Consider the following 14,343-nt stretch of genomic DNA (forward strand, 5'->3'; position numbering starts at 1 on the left):
ATCTCATCAAACGGTGTGAAAACTTCTCAACCAACCAATTTTACTGTATATCGGTTTCTAAGGATGATCCAAATGGGCAGACAGTTATTGATCAGAGGTTGATTGTCTTGCTTGCCCACCTTTCCCCCTCTCGCTCCCTCTCTCTCATCCCTACTGCTTATGACACTCACCTCAAACCTGCTATTATAACCGAAAACCCCTAGGGCCTGAAATAAATCAAACCCTCTTCGCAGGAGCATTAGCAACAGCAGAAGCTAAACAGCAGCCAGGTCCGAATGGCAGGAAAATCAATCGCAGGTAGTTCTGCACACCATCCTGCAGTGATTTAATCACAATCCAGTGGTCCTAACAGGGAAAAAAACTGTCATACAACCTGTGTACAAACTGTGATTTTGTTGGATGCCCAAGAAAAGGCTGTGATCAAACTCCAACTGCCAAAAAAAAGGCCCCAGAGCGATTGAGCAAGGCATAAATCCAATATAGCTCGGCCTCAGGCAGCCTCAGGTAATGGCTGCCTGAGACCTCCAGCTGATCTGAAGAGAAAAACAGGACAAGTGGCCTATTACGGCAGTGTGGGGATGCTGAAAGAAGCCTTATATTGACGTCACCGTCTGAATGTCGATTCTTTTATGGCTCTTCAAACTTGTCGTCTATCGCAAAATACAGTACAATGAGGCACTCCCCTCGAAGCAAATGGAGCTCATATTCTGCAGCCTGAACAGGAATGTATCACAAGTGAAACAAAGGTATCTGACGATGCACTGAAAGGGGTGGTGGGGGAAGGGGGTACGGAATTTAATTTAATACCATCTTTAAAGAGATAAAGGCACAAGATGGATGTGTGCTTTCGAAAGATAAGCACAGACAACAACTGCCACTTTGCTCAAGTTTTCTTTTATATTTTCCTGCCTTTTTTCTTTCATCAGTTTAATAAACAGCTCTGATATCATCAACGGTGAGACCAAATAAAGGCAACACCATAATGAGACACAAACCGCCTTTTTTTCTGTACAAAATCCAGGGAAAGATAGCAGTAAACAACTTCTAGTGCTAGTTTACATAAGATAGAAATATTCTCTTGAACAGACTTCAAACCAGAATTAGTCTTATCTTCTCTTCCCTGTCTGAATAATTTTCTCTTAACCTCAGAAGTCATCGTTACCACCGGCATGGTGTAAAAGCAAGGAGTAATTTCATATTTATTATTTCTCATTTGTAATTCACTCAAGACACAGAGAAATTGTGTTTAAAGTGTGATTACATTTTTTTATCAATACCACATGTGCATTTGTAAGTAGAAACGATAATTAATTAAGATTTCATGACATTTTTGGCAATTTTTCATCACTGACCACAAAACAGATGGAAATATCTTAGCACAGACTTGAATTTGCCAGTACATACTGTAAACTGCATGCCAACTATACAACCAACTTTGTAATTAGTCATGTAGCTTTAATGACTAGAGCTGTTATTGCATAATGTAAAATGTAACATACATATAATAATGTATTAGCATCAATTAATGTCACCAAATTTTCTTACATTTTCAATGCGTTTTCCAAGTGTGACCCTTTAAACCATTCATATCAGTGCAGACAAAAGCCCAGCTGCACTGTATGTGCTGTAAGTTCCTACGCGAGAATCCAAGTTTGTAGCCCTCTATTCAAATACAGCTTTCAAATTGCTTTTGAAGTAATATTAAGCGAAATCAGTGAGCAGCAAACTAACAACAACAGTGAAGTGAAGCTCCAGTTCCTCGAGAGCCTCCACTGTAACAAGAATCCACAAGCTGTATGAACGAGAACAAGAGGCTACAATCACAGAGGAATTGGAACCACTGACTGTGGATATGATATGCATGACATTGATCTACATGATATACATTGCTCTCATAGGATGTCAGTGATGACTGGAAGCTGCATTCACTCTTTGTGGAAATTACAGAATTTATATTTTTTGAATGATGTGAAATTCATATTATTAAATATATTGCACACAATGAAGCTTATTTTGTTCGATATTACAGCTGTAACAAATTGCTCTGCTTTTTAAATAGATTTTTTTTAATGAATTTTCATATTTGAGCAAATAAGACAAACACAATTAACTGCAATTAATTACTCTAATCTTCTGACAACCCTAGTAATTACATTTCGATAGTATAGCAAACCAACAGTAATAACTCTACACGTCTATGAGTAAAACCTCCTGAGTCCAGAAGCCGCTCAGCAAACAACTGCTTCCACCTGGGTGTAAACTGCAATATTACCACAAGCTCTAAGGTAAACTGAAGGAAGATGGGCACGGAGGCAGCACTGCCAACTACCTCCCCCAGAGACTTAAGCATGGAGATGCATTATGCTGATTCTCAAACCAACCCACCAAAGCAAAAACCCACCAGACTCAGTGATGTGCCATGCTGCAGATAAAATACAGCAACTAAACCCAGTCCAATTATCACACAGCAAAATCCACATTTATCATCCTACAATGAACACCCTTAACACTGCTGGAGAATGAGAGACCCTCCAATCTCCATTTCTGACCTTTTTTTTTAAATTAAAAGTGGTGAATATCCTCTAGTGCCCTGTAGACCCTCTGAGGCTTTTTTTTTTTAGTGCTGGGAGCAAAAAAATAAACCAAAACAGGTCGTCATGATTATTAAACCACAGAGGAAAGCCCCAAATGTTGTTGTTGTTTTGGTGGAGGCCTTTAAGTGACAGCACCAATTAATTAGCTCTGCCCACTGGACTTTACAATAGTGAAAATACTGTACCAAAAGCGCTGGTCCAACAGGGATAAATATGACCAGTTTCTAGGGACCTAAATTGGTCCAGTTTGTTTACTGAAATCCACACCAGAGTTTGGGTTTTTATAACATTATATCTTGGTTGGGTTGGTTTCACACTGCAGTGGTTGAAATACACCAAATTCTACACATAGGTGTTCCTTGTATGTTGCTACATGTGCTGTTACTTTTACATTTGCCTCCATTAAACAATCTGTTTTTAATTAGGACTTTCACTGGCCTATCACAATGTAAAATCCAGATCTATCTCTTGTCATATGCAAACATTTGAACACCCCTTGTTAAATTAAATGTTTCACTGTACTTAAATATGGCATTTTTCAGCAAATTTTAGTGTATAATTTCTGTCCATTTAAGGTTAACATATTGGAAAAAATAGAATGTGTGCAATAACTTTTACACTGGCCACAAGTTTTACTTTTTTCCAATATGATAATTTCATTAAATAAATATTAATTTTGTATTAAAATGTGTAGAAGTGTGCTAACTTATTCTCACGTACAAAACAAAAAAAAACAAGTAATTTGACTAGGAGCGCCCAAAAATTTGCACATGACTGCACATTTCTGGTAAAACGTATTATCACGTTCACTATGTTGCACAAAAGCATTGCAGTACTTGATAAAAAAGCAGCAAACCAATTCTGAGTTTGCATAGAAGCGAATCATTTTTGCCAGACCACAGTTCAGCAGACCGAAGAAGGAATGGAGTGTTCACATTTGTCAAAACGGACTGAACTAAAGAAGTTTGATTGGTCTTCACCAAACAAGGTAGATGTGCAAGCGGCCTTAGTTTCAGCATTTTCTTCTTACCTTTCATTCCAAATTTGTTACGCCTGCCATACTTGTTGATTAGTACAAACATGACGATGAGGAACACACAGCCAAATCCGGCCAATCCCACAGCTATAGACATCTACAGGAACAGAGAGAATGAAGCAGTTATTAAAAAGAGGAGGCGTTAGCAAGGTGAAGAGGTGTGAAAGCATAGGAAAGGTGATGACAGCACTTCAGAACACTGGACTGTAACACGTGTGGGGGACAGTTTTGCAGACCAAGAAGCCTAAATCTGGACTAAAAAGGTGAATCATCACTGGCATTGCAATTTGGCCCATGACTAGATATAATCCACATGCAGGAAATGGCTGTCTTACCCCAAAAGAGTCCTCCTCTGGTCTGTTTGCATCATTACCAGGTGTAGGGTCTGTACGAAAGAAGAGAGTTTTTTATTTGGAATTTCTGTCTTTGTTTGAAAAGGCATTCAAACATTAAGCATCAAGGAAAATGTATACACAGTGTTTGTATGTACTTTATCTGAACTCACTGGTGGCTGCTGGAACGAATAAAATGACCTGGTTTAGTACAAAGTATCAAGCGCACAACACAATCAGCAGCCGGAACCCAGCCTCGTTCTCGGCTCAAGAGAAATACAGCGTGTAGTCTGACGACTTGGCGCTTGAGATCAAAGAGTAATTTCCAGCCAATTAATTGACCCACAATGGAATCTCTACTATGGGCTAAAGCTGTATCACTGCAGCCATCAGCAGAAGCACAGACCACCCTCCTCTGGGCTCAATAACAATTAGACTTAGATCTTCCACTTCTCCTCAGATTCTCTCTGTACTCCACCAGGGAGATGACAGTTGTGGTCAAAGCCTGCCTCCACGGTCTCATTCTGACTGAACTATCCATTCCATTTCACTCTCCACTCTCATTATATTGTGTGCTTGACTAATGGCAGGACGTTCTTATGAAATGCTTTATTTCTGGCTTAAAAAAAAGAAACAACTTGTGAGCTTAATGTCTATGGACACTTGGGGAGTTTTAAGGCATATCTGTGTCCTCTGTGTAAGTAGACTGAAAATGGAGCTGCTCTTATTCCACTCTTGGTTCACGAAGATAATGATCACCACTTCTCACTGGTTTAGCTCACTTGCTACTTTTCTGACAACACATGACAGCATTTGTCATATTCTGAAAAACCTTGGCATAAGGCCAAACTAGACTGTAAAAAAAACCCCACCTTGATTTAAAATCTAAAAGGCAGCTACAGTAACACATTGTGTTTAGTTTCATTCAGTGTCTTTATCACTTACAGCACTGTGCAAAAGGCAAAAACCCTTCATTTACTTAATTTCCTTTTAGTACAAATTATTTATTTATCAGTGCCAGTTAAACAGCTCAAAAAATTTTATTTTGACAAATTTTATTCCTTTATTTTCAGGTTTTAAAAGCAATCTGTAGGGATATTTTTCCACAGCTCAGTTGGTTGCATCTTCCGCGTCTCACAATCCAAGTAATCCTAAATACATTCAATAACAATGAGGTCTGGACACAGGGTTGGTCAATCCACTGTCGTTCTTGATTTCGTCTTTTTTGTTGAGGTTCTTCTTGGCAGCTACACATCCTTTCAGACCCACAGCGCTGAGGTGTCTTCTCACAGTGGAAGGATGGACAGAAACACCTGTGGATTGTTTCAGACCTGAAGCAGCCTGATTTTCTCTTCTCTCTCAAAGATGAAAGCTGTAAGTGCTGTTTATATGATGGGACATTATTTGTGGTCTACAAGGTCTTGTACAGTTGTTAGGAGTCCCATTCTTTGTATCTTTTAATCATTTGTTCAACCTTTGGACTACTCTTTCCTTAAACAAGTGGATTACCTTAAAGCTAATCTCTTCAGAATTATCTCCTAAAAATGATTAACTTGTACTTAACAGCTAGAAATAATTGAAGGGTGGCCTCTGATTTTTGAAAAATTGACTTCAGCTCTTATGAATGTGAAAAAATATAGTACATATATCTCAGCTTAGTGTCAAAGAAACACTCACCGTATTCCAGAATTCCTTTTAATGGCAGAAAAAAGGGGAACAAAAAGCTTGTTAGATTTCTATTTCTATTTAAAACACTATTTCTGTTAGGACAACTAAAAATGATCCTTAAGTAAATATACAATTTATTGCAATACATTCTGTTCATATTTTGGAAAAAACTGACAACATAAAGCAATAGGTTTAATTTTTCACATGGCTCTGAACAACTAATCACTGAAATTTTAATTTAAAATTAAATTTATATCCAAAATAAAAGCTCTTACCCTCCTCATCCAGAAATGGTGGTGCCTCCAGGAAATGTCCAAAGACGGTTTTGGAGACTGAGCCGAGGGGGTTAGTGGCCACCAGTGTGTAGTTTCCATTATCATAGTGTGTAGGATTCTCGAAGGTCAGGCAGCCTTCCAGGTAGTCCTGGTAGTTGTCCATTTCAGTGCGGATGTATGGACTCTGGATTTCCTGTCCTTTGTAGAGCCAGCGCAGTGTGGGGTGTGGAAAGCCCCGCACAGTGAACTCAATGCAGGTGTGGTGTCTACGCTCAGGCTCCTCCAACTTCAAGATCACTGGAGGAACTGGCAGACAAGAAAAGAGTGGACGGTCAAGACTTGTTTCAGTAATGTACAGTGTCATGTTAACTTGTAGCTAGTATGCTGGATAGGGGACTGGCTTTTATTTCAGATATTATGCATTTGCAATGTGTTAATAAACTAAAATGGAAACATTAATGTAACATCTCCAGCCACTTCCGATTTTTTTTATTAATCAATCATTTATTTAAAATCACAAATTAATGAAAAATGATTTGCCAAATATCAGGGGAGTGCAAACATAAAATGTGCAAAATTATGGCACAACGTATAAGTTATGTTTTTTTCCCAAGCAAATAGCATTTGCAGAAAATGTCATATTTAAGTATTTTAGCAAGAACAAAAAATTGATAAACATATATAATAAAGCTTATGATTGCACAAGACTAGCATATTAGAACCATACAATTAGCAAATTTGTTTTATATTATTACAAACTTTGATTCTACTTGAACTTAGTGCAAGTCAGTGGTTGTTATTCCAGCTTCAGGATTGCCTACAAATCCAGGTTCAGGACTTACTTATGTAAGTGAGTTATTTTACATCTAATCTCAGAAACATCTGAAATATTAATGTTATACTTAATTGCCAATTTGACTTGAAATTTACTATATATATGTAATTTGATAACATATTACAGACTTATGTGACAAGAATAAGTACATTCAGAACAAAGTCTATATGCAGTCAGTTTAGTCATCAGTTTTTGTATATGTAAAAAATAAATAATATAGTCTAGTAAACTTGCCTTACCACTTTAACACCCTAAAAAGCTGTGGCTGATGTTGTTGTTTCATTTCAACAAAATGAAAAGGGGACAGTTTGACCTCATAAGTGCATGTGGTTATCTTAATCTGCCATAAAATCCCTGCAAGTCAGATCTTAATACCAGCATTAACATCATAGCCTTTTAGTAGCATATGGTCTGAGCAAAAACGGTCAGAGTGTTTTCCTGTTCTACTCTTTTTATTTGGCCATATACATTTGTGGTTTTCATTTTTTTTACAGCTCATATACTTACATATATACATTCCCTCCGTGTGCAGTCTGCACTGCTTCTTTTTAGTGATATTGCATTATTGAGTTTGCTGGTATGGACCCTTATCAGCTTTACTCTGTCTTAGTCTACTGTCCCACAGTCCTGTTTTTGCTGATAGCAGCCTAGTCCTGCCTGACTCTGCCTCTGCTTCTTGTCAAATAATTTGTTGCATTTCTCTCCGCATGATTTTTCACATATTTCTTTACATCACTGTTCAAAAATTCAGAATCAATGATTTCAATATGTTAAACTAAGGTCAAACCATTATGGTGGCTGATAAATGTATTAGATAATTCTAGTACACAAGTCATGTGCAAGTTAATATAATTAAAAATCACAGAAGCTTGAGGAATTTTAGAAGAACAGAGCTGGGGATGATTCTAAAGACAATGCATGAAGTTAATGCTTTGTATTTTAAAAGTTAAAATAATTACAGCATATTACATATCCTCAATAACTCATTGTTGTACTTATAAATACTTATAAATATTGAATAAGCATTTAAATGGTCTTTTATTGTGTTCAACATATTTAAAACCGCAAACAGCATCTGCAATATGTTATCAAATTACATATATATAGTAAATTTCAAGTCAAAATGGCTATTAAGTATAACGTTAATATTTCAGATGTTTCTGATATTAGATGTAAAATACATAAGTTACTTACATAAGTAAGAGAAAGTCAAAAGAAAGTAAGTGAGAAAAACAGGCGTTTTTCAAAAGGAGTTCAAATAATAATTAAAAGATAAACGAAACAAGAGAGACACTTGATAATCAAACAAAGTAGCTGCTGGTCTTCTTATAACAAAGGACTGTCCACCCTACAGTCCAGACCTCAGCATCATTGAACTTGGGAGGTACGTGTTTTAAATAAGTTGTGGTCTCTGACTTTTGCACAACATTGTAACATAAAAAGTCATAGCAAACTTTTGAATGGTAATGTATGTCTCCTCTTTTATTACATCTGTTAAGGCAAAACTGACTTCTCTGCTCTCCTTCTTGAAATATTAGAAAGCATGTGAATGCTTCAAGATGACAAGCTCATTTTGAATCTGGGTTGGTACAGAAGTAATATTCATTTCAAATTAATTTTTCATAACCTAATCAAATTTTAGGTGCAGGAGATTTTTTAATGCAAAAAAGAAAATGTTAAAATAGGTCTTTAATACAGATACATATTGATAATTAGTTTATGAACTGAACCAAGTGCATCAGTTCTGGACTGGAAAAGGACAGTCAAGGCAAGTCTCAAAGGACAAACAGATTATAGACATGAGTACATATTAAAAAAGACTTCAGCATCCAGAGAGAGTGATAAAACCACCTTTTATTAAAACTTCAAAGAAAAGCCTTTTACACTGAATATGCACCACTGAACATTCCCAAATTAGGTCTCCAATGAAAAGCAGTTGTTAAATGTAAGAATAAAAGCAAATCTTGTAATCTTGCTGTCACAGACTCTACGTTATTGCCCATTTTTCAAATGAAGGCGGTCTGTGAGCTCTCTGCATGAGAGTGCGCGTTTGTTTGTCATCCAAATGAGAGTGCGTCATAACTGTCAGCTGCCCTCACTCCCTCCAGTGATTTGTGCTCTGCTTTGACTGATGAGTGCTGATGATAGATGCGTCCCTCCCATCGTGCTGGGGTTGCACAAGCCCCCTCTGACTGAGCAGATGACGTGTATTTAGGAATCAGCATGCTACAGCACCCTTTTCTCGCCCTGCGCGCCCTCATGACTATACGAGGCCTGTTATTTACAGAGCGCTGCTGTGGCTTCCAAAACAGAGAGAGAGAGAGAGAGAGAGAGAGAGACAAAGCTGCTCTTACTGCCTCTTGAAATCTCACAGATTTCTATATCAAATGTCTTCTCCAGAAAGAAAATCACCCAGTTTCAAGTAGAGATGGCACCATTCTGATTTTAAGTACTGGTATCGGGCCGATATCAGCAGTAAATGCTATTTCACATACTAGAGGGAAAATCCAACAGAATAAATTGACGAGTTCCTCCAATATTATAAATCCAATCTGGTAACAAGCAGTTATTTTAAAAGAAAAAGATACCAGATTGATACTGATGTTGGCTGATACTCAAGGTTTCAATATCCATATTAGAAAAGCAGGGCTGCAAATCTACCCTGACAAGTGGGGGATCAATGTCAAGAAGCTACAGCTTATATGCAGCAGTTCAAAGAGAAAAATGCATAAACAAGGTTTGCCTACAGTTGCACTTACACCAATTCTTTATGATTTATATGTCAGTATTAAAACACAAATTAATGTTACTGGCAGGAATAACATCAATTATTAATGAAGAACTAATATTTTTAAGATTTAAAAATCACTTATTAGCAGATTTCTATACCCTATAATTATACTATATTGCCAAAAGTATTCACTCACCCACCCAAATCATTGAATTCAGGTGTTCCAATCACTTCCATGGCCACAGGTGTATAAAACCAAGCACCTAGGCCTGCAGACTGCTTCTACAAACATTAGTGAAAAAATGGGTTGCTCTCAGGAGCCCAGTGAATTATGGCATGGTGCTGTGATAGGATGCCCCCTGTGCAAGTCCAGTCATGAAATTTCCTCACTACTAAATATTCCACAGTCAACTGTCTTTAGTATTATTACAAAGTGGAAGTGATTGGGAACGACCGCAACTCAGCCACGAATCGGTAGGTCACATAAAATGACTTAGAGCGGGATCAGTGGATACTGAGCCACATAGTGCGCAGAGGTCGCCAACTTTCAGCAGAGTCAATCGCTACAGACTTCCAAACTTCATGTGGCCTTCAGATTAGCTCAAGAGCAGCATAGAGAGCTTCATGGAATGGGTTTGAGTGGCTGAGCAGCTGCATCCAAGCCTTACATCACCAAGCACAATGCAAAGCGTCGAATATAGCGGTGTAAAGCACCGTCACTGGAATCTAGAGGAGCGGAGAAATGTTCTCTGGAGTGACGAATCATGCTTCTCCGTCTGGACAATTTCATGCTCCCAACTTTGTAGGAACAGTTTGGGGACGGCCCCTTGTTCCAACGGGACTGTGCACCAGTACACAAAGCAAGGTTCATAAAGACATGGATGAGCGAGTTTGGTGTGGAAGAACTTGACTGTCCTGCACAGAGTCCTGACCTCAACTTGACAGAACACACTTGGGATGAATTAGAGTGGAGACTGTGAGTCAGGCCTTCTTGTCCAACATCAGTGTCTGACCTCACAAATGCGCTTCTCGAACAATGGTAAAAAATTCCCATAAACACACTCCTAAACCTTGCGGGAAGCCTTCCCAGAAGAGTTGAAGCTGTTAAAGCTGCAAAGGGTGGGCCAACGTCATATTAAACCCTATGGATTAAGAATGGGATGTCACTCAAGTTCATTTGCGTGTGAAGGCAGACGATTGAATGCTTTTAGAAATATAGTGTATATTGCCTCAAATGCTATGGGTGGCAAATGGCACTCTTTTCATGACTTTACTCATTATCATTTTTCCCAGTACTAGTTGACCGCAAAACTTCACAACAAGAAAAAAACACAACAACCTCTGATTCCTCTTCCTGCTCCTGCAGACACACATTCACAGTACAACAGGAGTAAATCTACTCCCATAGGAAAGGTCCTAATTAGCCGAGTCACACTGATACCTTCGGGGATCAAAGCTGTACAGCCTTGCAGCATGTTACATAATGGCACATTTCAAGCAAACTTATCCACCACTGTGCACGATCATTCCTTAACGAGGAAAACAGCAGTACCCTGTGCATTTCACTGTCAAAACGAAAAGTGCCAAACGCCCCTCTTCGGGCTGAAGCTGTCACTTTATTTTACCATCAGCATCGTTCGTCAAAGTGGCGATTAAACTGTATGGCTTCCTCTACCCACCGGCTAAAATTCATGAGCTATTTAATGAACATAATGTCTCCTGAGCGTCGGGCCATTCCACGGGCATGAAATGTCTTCAGCAGTGAGAGACACCAACTGCCATTAAAACTGCAGCCAGACCAGCCACTCAATAGGGTCTCATCATGGGCTTGGCCCTCTGGCAAGTAGCCACACGCACATTTCTGGTTACAGCTAACCCTTTAAGTTGGAGCATAAGGGAAGGTCTATTCCTGTAATTAATTTCAAACTGCCGTCATTCTTTTCACCTTCGGAGCCCACAGTGTTTCTGATTACACTTATATAAAAGCTTCGGGGTGTTTTCATGTTAATTGGCTTATCAGTTCATTTACCACCTTGTTCTATTTTAAATCTGCCAACATTTTGAATGTTTTGAGGTGAACAGTGAGCTTTTACTATATACAGAGCTGCCTGGCACTTTATCCTTCAGGAGTCAAGATACATTACCTTTGGTCAACTAGACAGCTCAAATGTTATTCTGTAATTATATACCTCTTTACATATTGAGTTCAAATTGAATTTACTGTTTGCCTGAACAATGAACAAGTGTGAAATAATTCATATTGAATTACATGTTCAACTCCTGTGACTTCTAAGAATCAAAAGGTCTGTGTCCATGTTCCTGGATCAAATAATTCAGTTCTCAGAGCAAATCAAACTCTTAAATGGTCAGGTCTACAATTTTATTAAACACTTCTTCAACTTGAGAATAACTCAGCAAGTCTACATTGTAGTCCATCCAGTTAATGGTTAGGAAGCCCTAGGCTGTAATATTATTGTTAAGAAATATTACACTGATTTTCCTTCAGATTGGTTTAATGTGAAATGCTCCTGTCACGATTGGCCCCTCCTGTCCATGTGTTTGAGTTGTGTTTTGGTCTAGTCCATGTGTTTTCTTTGCTTTGGTTTTCAGTCCTGCCCCTTGTTTCGTGACTCCACCCATGATTGTTCCCACCTGTTTTCCGCCTGTCCCTCGTTATCCTTGTTTGTATTTAAGCTTTGTGTTTGCCCCTTGTGTTTGCTGGTCTTTGTTTGAATTGTTGTTTGTTGAAAGTATGTATTGTATTCTCATGTTTGGTTCTTGTTTGAGGTTCTGTGTTGTTTATCATGTCTGCACCCTGATCTGTTCGGATTGGCTCTATGACCCTGGACTGTCTCAACTCTGATTTTGGACTTGTCCACAATAAAACTCGCTTATCTCCGCACATGCGTCCACCTCATTGCTCCCCGGTGTTACAGCTCCATTCTTGAGGAACTACAGTCAGAATTGTTCACATTGGTAGTAATAGGAACCAGACGTCCTAATGCCTCCAAAGCTACCTCAATTAAATTAATATGTCGTGTGATATCTAACAAGTTTCATAAAAGTCCTGAGATAAATTTTGGGTGTAAAACTTACTTTTAAAACCAATTAATGGCAGCAAAGTGGCATTACAAAGCAAAATAGACCCCAAAGAAAACTTTTTTTTTCAGATTTACCAGTATTTTACCATAATCAACATTACATATTAAAACTCCGTAGACACATGTAGGTTCACTGGTAGTTTTGGATAGTAAATAACATGGCTATTCAAGTTGTAAACATTGTGACTCCTGATTCCTATCAACACCACTGTAAACAAGTGACTTGTATAATTTTCTCCACAATGAAATATAATATCTAACCAATTATAACAACTACACATAACTAAACAGTACTTCACCTTTACTGCAGCTTTCATTCTTTTTCCATTCCATTCAGGTTTTTAAAAAATCTGCAGGGATACTTTTCAATACCTCCGAAGTTCAGTCTTAAGCTTAAGTTAGTTGCATTTTCTGCTTCTCTCTAACTATTCAATTAGTTATTCTAGGGTGACCAGTCCATTATTCTGAGAAATCCAGCAACTTCTTTATTTAATTTGCACAATTTCACAACAACCCACTGAATGACTTTCTCAATGATTGAATTATGCTACCAATTTTAAACTTAAAATGGGTGGAATTTAGGGAACAAAAAAACAGGCACTGTCTTGTTTACTTGTTTGTCTTTTTCATCAAACTCAGAACTAGAAGAGAAGACAGCTCCATATAGTTATGAGCATGATGCATTAATGTACTACAATGCACTGACATGCTTTTGCAAATACATCAAATAGCCTACATATCTGCACCTCCTGCAATGTGATTTGTCAAGCTTAAATTGGAATAACAAATCAAAGGCTTCATGATGTTTCAATTAGAGTACTCAAAGAGCCGTATAAACAAATAATTGATACATTACTCAAGTGAAAAAGCTGTTAAAACAACTGCCAGCGAGCAGAAATGACTTTCTTGGCTGAATAGGTGTCAAGAATGATGGGATAAACATGTGCATAGCACTGGTTTTAATACAGAGCCTATTCCACTCTCTTTGAGTTGCAAAAACATATCTGAATCCAGCACAATTCCAATGCACAAAGTGAAAGGAATCTGACTGGTGGAATTCACCATGAACGCCAGAAAAAGCAAGCTGACAGCAACAGGATGACTAAAAGCCAAATTTTACCTTATGACTCAAATGGTTGAGCCTAAATATCTTTGCTAGAGCTGAAGAGTGGACGGTTCTTTCAGGAGGAGATTTAAGCAATATTGTTGATTCCGTCTCTGAAGGAAGTCATCATAGTGCCATTGCATCATAACAGTTTAAAGACCTGTTCCCTATAGAGGCTATTCGATCAAGGATTTTTTTCCCCCACTTTGCCCCTGCTCTTGGTAGGCCACTGGCTGAGATGACTCAATAGCCCCCAAATGTATGTAATTATGCAGCTGCCTGTCACAACAACTGACTCCTGTGCCTATGCTGTAATCTCAAAAGGCAGCCAGCAGCTTCAAAGCCATCTTCAGTGGTGAGCTGATGTGTGTGAGTAAAGCGCTTCTCATTTTGTGCAATGAAACCATCACCCCGAATTAATCAATAGCTTGAGTTGCACCTAAAATTACTCCATCTTTTTACATATGTAGTAGTTGTACTGGCTAGATGCACCGTGTGAAGGTACAGTGCTGTGGAAAAGTCTGAGATCACCCTTAATTTATAGTCAAATGGCCATTATATACAGTATATTGATTGCTGAGGAGATATGTCATTCATTTTTCCGCACCATAAAAGCAGAAAACATACTGATCTCACTTTATAGATCTAATTTACAGATGTTCATAT

The 14,343-nt window shown here is 38.2% G+C and overlaps 1 protein-coding gene across 2 annotated transcripts in view; it reads right to left on the reverse strand.

The window, feature by feature from the left end:
- Nucleotides 1–14,343, reverse strand: part of ntrk3b (neurotrophic tyrosine kinase, receptor, type 3b) — a 140,187-nt gene that overhangs the window by 53,274 nt on the left and 72,570 nt on the right. The window contains exons 8-11 of one of the 2 annotated variants that reach the window (XM_017699523.2): nt 5,906–6,211; nt 5,640–5,654; nt 3,966–4,015; nt 3,625–3,727 (exon numbers count right to left, since the gene is read on the reverse strand). In XM_017699523.2, the coding sequence (XP_017555012.1) occupies nt 3,625–3,727; nt 3,966–4,015; nt 5,640–5,654; nt 5,906–6,211 (474 nt within the window). The remainder of the gene's footprint in view (nt 1–3,624; nt 3,728–3,965; nt 4,016–5,639; nt 5,655–5,905; nt 6,212–14,343) is intronic. The other variant, XM_017699525.2, reaches the window with a different exon arrangement.

The sequence above is a fragment of the Pygocentrus nattereri genome, chromosome 15 (assembly GCF_015220715.1).
Source record: "Pygocentrus nattereri isolate fPygNat1 chromosome 15, fPygNat1.pri, whole genome shotgun sequence".
NCBI lineage: Eukaryota > Metazoa > Chordata > Actinopteri > Characiformes > Serrasalmidae > Pygocentrus > Pygocentrus nattereri.